This window comes from Clupea harengus, chromosome 18 (genome assembly GCF_900700415.2).
Source record: "Clupea harengus chromosome 18, Ch_v2.0.2, whole genome shotgun sequence".
NCBI classification, from domain to species: domain Eukaryota; kingdom Metazoa; phylum Chordata; class Actinopteri; order Clupeiformes; family Clupeidae; genus Clupea; species Clupea harengus.
In genome coordinates, this window is record NC_045169.1 from 20195580 (window position 1) to 20203079 (window position 7500).

The 7500-nt window shown below is 44.3% G+C and overlaps 1 protein-coding gene across 14 annotated transcripts in view; it reads right to left on the reverse strand.

The window, feature by feature from the left end:
- Nucleotides 1–7500, reverse strand: part of LOC105903071 (adhesion G protein-coupled receptor L3-like) — a 268604-nt gene that overhangs the window by 75424 nt on the left and 185680 nt on the right. For 11 of the 14 annotated variants that reach the window (XM_031584694.2, XM_031584695.2, XM_031584693.2 and 8 more), the window contains 2 exons: nt 6589–6774; nt 3364–3402 (listed from right to left, as the gene is read on the reverse strand). In XM_031584694.2, coding sequence (XP_031440554.1) covers nt 3364–3402; nt 6589–6774 — 225 coding nt within the window. The remainder of the gene's footprint in view (nt 1–3363; nt 3403–6588; nt 6775–7500) is intronic. The other 3 variants (XM_031584696.2, XM_031584703.2, XM_031584699.2) reach the window with 1 other exon arrangement.

Genomic DNA, 7500 nt, shown 5'->3' on the forward strand with positions numbered 1-7500 from the left:
AAATGAATAATGATTGCTGCCATTGACAACGGGAATTGTACTTATGATTCACATCTCCCTAAAAGTAGTCCATTTACTTTTTGTAACGGAAATTTACTGTAACTTAAAGTCAGAAAGTAATGCGTTGCTACACAACACCTGAAACTTTAACACCTTAAAACTATTTTTTCTCAGTAACTGTATAATAAGCGGGATAATATATAGTCTGCCGGTCTAGCATCATAATTTATCATGTTATATTGTATATCATTATTTGGTATTACATAACTTCATGTAATATTAACTCATTAAATATTCACTCTTGTTAGTGATCAGTGGGAAACATTAAATGATCTTCAACATGTAAATATATGTATGTATATATGTATGTAAATGTAATCCCCAATCCAGCTATACCACTCGTAATGTTTTCCATCAACATCAAAAGCCATATCCTGGCAGCGACTGCACTCCTGTGCCGTCTTGTCATGCCCCTTGCATAAATAAGATGAACGCCCCCGCAAACGGACGCGCGAGACCACGGCTACGAGTGCTGCTCCAGCCCTGATCCGACAGAGCCCCCGACCACCTGCTCCATCTTCCCCGCCGCCCATTACAGCCACGGCTAATGAGAGGAGCCTGAGTGCTATCTCAATAACGCAGGCCACACACACACACACACACACACACACACACACACACACACACACACACACACACACACACAGGCCTCGGGCACGGGACGGCTGGCCATTAAGGCATGGAGGGCCATGAGCACGCTGTGCTCGTCTGCTTTTTATGCCCCCACCCGCTTAATGGCCACCCCCTCATTGAAGCAGGTACGGTTGCTGTTTAATAAAACAAATCTGTCTATTCAGAGGAATGCTTATGTGTTTACAAGTGAGGTTTAGGGTGCAGTGCTGTGCAGTGTGTGTGTGTGTGTGTGTGTGTGTGTGTGTGTGTGTGTGTGTGTCTGTGTGGGTATGGGGGTGTGGGTGTGGGTGTGGGTGTGGCTGTGTGTGTTTGTGCGTGTGCATGCAGGAGAAAGTTTGTGTGTGTCTATGTGTCTGAGTGGGTATACACATATCTACCTGATATGTCTGTCTAAGCTAAAATAAGAGGCACGTTTTTGGTGGAGAGGTTTGCTTTGCAAATCACCAGACACACACACACACACACACACACACACACACACACACCCCCATACCCACACACACACCCCCATACCCACACACACACACACACACACACACACACACACACACACCCACACCCCCACACACACACACACACCCACACCCCCACACACACACACACACACACACACACACCCACACCCACACCCACACCCACACCCCCATACCCACACACACACACACACACACACACACACACACACACACACACACCCATACCCACACACACACACACACACACACACACACACACACACACACACACACACACACACACACCCCCATACCCACACACACACACACACACACACACACCCACACCCACACCCACACCCCCATACCCACACACACACACACACACACACACACACACACACACACACACACACACGAGACCTGACTGGAGGAGAACACTGCCCGATTTCCCTAATCAATTAGAGTCCCTCTACGCCGTGCGCTGGCCGTCAGTGGCTGAGTTTGCAATGGCTGGCAGATGTCGCTCTATTATCTCAGCCCAGGAGGGGCTAGCCTCAGTGTTTATTCAGTGGCTAAGTAAATTACATATCCACACACACGCATAGACACACGCATACACACACACACACACACACACAAAGCTGTACAAAGGCAAACACGATTGTGTCCAAACACATACACACAGGCATATGCATCAACTCGCAGATATGCATTCACACACAAACACATTCACTCACACACATATACACAAACACACACACACAACACACACAGATAAGAATAATGGACTACCAGACAGTCAAACCCTACTGTATATGACAGCTTCATGTCCTTGAGAGTGGCTGTGTGTAAAATCTGTAACCAATGATAATGATAACATGGACCAGATGTAGCTCTAAACCATTCTCGACTGCCTTGACTACAACACAGCTAAGATCAACAGCAGCGAGCTCCACATACTCTCCATCCATTGGTCAATCCCACAGTTCTGATACATCAGACAGACAACACTCTCTAATGAGAGTTTTAGGACCTTGTCAAGATATCTGAAAGAAAATGGAAACAAAGTCTCTTGCATCACTTCACTGGGTCGTTATTAATTACACTCCTTTTAATGTCTTTGGATTGCGCACATAGTGTATGCTGATTGGCTGAAAAGAGAGGCTTGGTTTGAATAGAACGTTCCAGGCTGTGAGTACGTAAGGTGACTCGATCAGGACATTATCTTCACATAAAATACAGATGAACGATCCTTAGTGCTTCTTCAGTGCCCCCCCCCCCCCCCCCCCCCCCCAAAAAAGAAAAGACAGCACCATTTGTAATTGACCCATATCGAAATGCCTTTACAGCAAATGTAACAAATGTAAAACATAAAAAAAAAAACACGCCATCGGGTTGGATAAAGGGTTACTGGGAGAAACACAGCACACAAAATCTCAAATATTTTCTTGCACTGCCAAAAACTATGAGAGGGCCAATTTTTCCACGTCCATCATATCCAAAAGGGTAGTGAATCTCTTCCCAGTGCCGATGGCATCTGTCATGACAGGCAGATGTATCTCTCTACTTGTCACACCAAATGATAAATAACATTCCCAGAAATCCTGCCTGTGGCCACCATGTGCAATGGTTCTCTGTCTGAGAAGCTTCCGGAAGCTTGTGCACCGCTCCACTCCCTGGAGTGTGTCTCCCATAGCAAGAGACTAGCAATGGGAAAAGAAGAACCAAAGGGCGTTAGGAAAAGCATTATCATTCTGGGCATGCTCGGTAGGGATGCAACGGATGACCTGGAGAGGTGACGAAAGAATCGTGGGTAACACAATGCAAAGTAAATGAAAAGTAAATACTTAGTCTTCATGCATCTTAGGGACCAGGGTAGGGGGTCGTTATTTGGGTGGGCGGGCAGGCAGGGGGGAGGGAAGGAGGGGGATTCAGACATTGCAAGTCTGAGAGAGTTAAAAAAAAATAAAGGTTTGTCCAAGGGGTGTCGTGAATGTACCATGCCTCGCACAGAAATGATCACCAAGCATAACATCACACTATGGGGCACTGAAACAGCGGACATCCACGGCGGGAGAGGAGAGATGGGATGCTGCACCATGGGGTTAGGCACAGGATGGGTGGGGAGGGGGAGGGGATGGGGTGGGGTGGTGTGGTGGTGGTGGTGGTGGTGAAGCAATAGGGGAAATCAGTGAATTAAGGGAGGAAATACCTGGACGAAAAAGCGGCAAGCTCGCTCTCGTTTCTGCAGCTGAAAACCCCAGAGAGTTCACATGGTTACCAAGTATTCATCAACACCAGAGAGTTCACATGGTTACCGAGTATTCATCAACACACAACGCTGTCTGACATGAATGAGGAAAGAAATAGTAGAACGTTAGAAAAGAAATAAATATATTTCAAAATAAATAAATAAAAAAAAGTAAACTGGCCATGTCGTCAGCTAATTAACTGCCTCCCATTTTTCTTATACTACATGAGAAGTGTGCGTGCATTCTTTAAAAAAATATTTCTCACAGGAAACCGAAGAAAGAAAGAAAAAAAAAATCTTAATTAGCTCAAAAATCCGTCACACAATTCCAACTGGGAATTGAGCAAAGACATCTCTTTTGATACAAGGTTACTGTATGTTCTACTGATGAAAGAGACAGCAAGCTGAGGAGATAAAAGAAAGAGGAGGCATCAATGTTTAACCCAAAAAAATCTCTTTCAAAGACCGAGAGAACTTTACACGACGAGTCTGACAGGATATCACAAAATTAAAGTTTAAGACCCTCGTATTAGAAGGCTAACCTAGCGACGTGGCAGTGGGAAAGAGTTAACGTGGGAAAAAAACTTTTATGACCATATTTATAGCAGAGAGCCATTTAATTGGGATTTAATTAGGATGGAGAAAACTTGCTTATTCTGTGGGTTCGTCTGAACAAACAAACAAAAAAAAAAACAAGCAAATGTAAGGGTTCTTTGCTAGAGGTAGAAATATGCTAACAAGATCCTCGGGTGAACCTTCCATGGATGCCATCTTCACACAAAGCTCTCTGTGCCTTGTATCACAGCACACGCTTAAACCTTTCCCGGTCGAGCCTCGTGGGCCTCTTTGATCGCGAAAGTGGCACAGATCTTGGCGTTTGCCACCTCAATCCTGGCATTGTCTCGAGGCAAAGCCCATTGTGCCCCGCTATCAAAGGAATCTTTAATTCGGTTAGCTCTTAGCAGATTACGCTGAAGTGATTGAACTCGGGAGTTCTACGTGGATGGCATGAGGATCCCTGTAGCTGGCGGAGAAGAGGGGATTAAGCCGGGAGCGACAGCAAAAGGGAGGCTGATGACCTTGAGCGACAGCAAAAGGGAGGCTGATGACCTTGAGCGAGAGAAAGAACCCAGATCAGGCCCAGACTTGAGCCAGAATCAGATCAAATCTGGTTTATCACGTCTAGAACAGAACAAGGAGCAACAGGGGAGTCTGAAATACTGAGTGCAGCATGGAATTGGTATCACTAATATTACTAATATATATTATAATATCATATTACTAATCTGATATTAATCTGGAGGTGACACCCAATTGATGCCTTCATTTTGTTTTTTTATCTCTCTGTAGTGGTTATCATTTTGGAGATGTCTAAACTATGAACATAGAGTCAAAACAGAACAAAAATAATAAAAATAAATACATAAACAGTGTCAAACACAGCAGACTTCCATGAATGTGTCTCACTGTGTAGTTCACCAGCAACTAAACACTGGTTTTGGCAAGGATTTATTTTGTTCCTCAAAACAAAAAACAAAACAATGCTGGCGTATGCTACACTACAGTGCCTCGTAGCACCAAGCTAACTGGTTCATGCTCTGGCAACGCTGACTGACGAGTGGGTGAAATAATTAAATTGCGAGGAGAGAGAGCTGTTCATTTCGGTGCTGCTTGGCATATGCCCACGGCTGGGCGAAGCTAATGACTCCCACATGAAATGGTGGGAACACTACTGTGAAGCAAACACCGTCACGGGCCACTCAGACCTGTCGTCGCCTCAGCTTTACTTCCTGAAAGACTGTCGTCCAACAGCGTCCTCAACAGTAGAGGTGTGTGTTTGGAGCGATTGTTAGTTCATGGATTTTTAGATCTTTCTTCTCCGTTTTTCCTGCCCGTTAGTGAGACGGTCATCCAACAATGTACTCAAGAGTAGACGTTTGTGGCCAGACAACAGCTAGTTCTTCGATACATTTGCTGATTGTAGATCTTGATAAGATCTGTCTTGTTTGTTCTCTGTCCTGTTATTGAGACTGTCTAACCGTGTACTTAAAAGCAGGTTGTGGTTGTTAATTCTCAATAAATTCACCGATTTTTAGAGAACAACTCAATGGTCACGAGAAAAGTAACCGACTTTGAGACTTTTTTCCCCCCAAAGTAATCAAACTGTGATTAAAACATGCTCACTTGTAGGGGGCATATGGGGCAAGAGAAACTGCCGTGGCAAATTAGCGGTTGCTGTTTAGAACTCCTACCAATGTTTGTCCTTCCCGAGTACCGCTTGCTGAGACTGTGAACCGAATGCATTACTGTCGGCCCAAATCTGTGTGAATGCTTCACAGCGCACTCGAATGCATATTCAAAATAGCCGCATGGGCTTTAAGGGCAAAAACATCTCATGTTGCAAACTTTGCAAATTATACGTGCCTGGCATGGTGTCATGGCCTCTTTCTGACTGAACAGAATCTGCAATAATAACACACCTCAGCTCGCTTGCATAATTAGGCTAAAATTGTAACAGACATTATGTTTCGCATTTTTTTCTTTTGCGTTGACGAAACGGTTCAGGCTAAGGGTTATCTCAGCGGTAACTTCTCTACAAGCCGAGGTCCATCGAACATGGTGAGGGCCAAGAGTCTCACAGAAGCAGTCTTCATTAAAACGAATTCCTGCTGTTCAGGTTTGAGTGTATTTGAAGTTTTTTATTTATTTTTTTATTCCTGGGCTGTAGTGAAGCAAAAGACGAGAGTATAAAACGTTATCCCTCTGGGAAGATAGTAGGCTTGTCAGGTAAGCTGCTGCCTTTTGTCATGGTGGAGAAAAAAAAAGATAAAAAAGTAAAGAATGAAATAAATAAATGTGTTACAACACAAAAGTGAATGTTGAAACTGCTGGCCATTCTTGTCAGGTTTTTTTTTTCTTTCTGCCCCTCCTTTCTCTAATGGGTTGTGAGGAAACTGGGATTAATGCTAACACAGGCAGTGTTAGCTAAAATAACAGCCTTAATTGGGACAGGCATACTAAACCTGCTGGCTTGGTTGCTTAACAACACACACCATTAGTCAAATGAACTGGCACATGGAAAGACGGAGACAAAAATACAAGCAACCTTTGAAACACACAGAAGAAGGGCTCTGGCTGGTTCACAACCACATGAATAGCTAGCGTTAGCGATTAGTGTTGGCCCACCTTGTTGAGGCTGCGGGCTGCGCTATCTTTGCCCCCGGGGGTGAGGTTCCTGAGCTGCACGTCCAGCAGTTCTACCAGCTGGCCCATGGCTCTGACGGTGTAGCTGATGTCCCCCGGGTGGATGTGGCCTTTGGTCTGCTCTGACAGCTCGCGGGCAATGAGAGCCGCTGTCTCTCCGGCTCTTAGCTGTTCAGGAGAAAAAAAATGTAAATGTTAGTAGGACGACCTTGTACACAGACATTCTGTATGTATATCCCCCTTATCAAACCTGGGTCTGACTACTGCCATTCAAATGGGTGAAATTTAAGAAAGGACATTGCACACAGACATTTGGTATATTCTCTTATATAGCCACCTAGCCTAGATAACCATTAAGGAAATGTTTGTAAAACGACCTTTGACAGACATATTGTATAACTTCTTATCCAGGCAGTATCTGATTACAATCAATTTAAATGTTGGGGAGTTGAAATATGGTCGAATTCCACTGTCTTGATGTCAAGATGGAAGTTGCAAACCTTTACACTCCCATTATGTTTTGTAACAGAAGTGATTAATATTGGGCTATCCCTCTCTCTCTCTCTCACATACATACATACACACACACACACACACACACACACACCAGACAGACTCTTAATGATCCCTTACTGCCGTCGCACAGCGAATGCTATGTGGGATTCTGTGTCATGAACTCATTACTTAAAAAAAAAAAAAAAAATCTTTCTTTTTTCCCTCTCTTTTCTTTTTTGTTTCTGCTTGCGTGTGCAGCGCTGCATTATACATGTTTGGCCTGTTGCGAAATTGATGTCTGGGCGTGCATGCATTTCCTGATTATTCCTCTCTCAGTTGCAATTTATGAGGTGAGGCATTTCTCAATTGAATGCTCACAGGGGCCACTGCAGTATCATG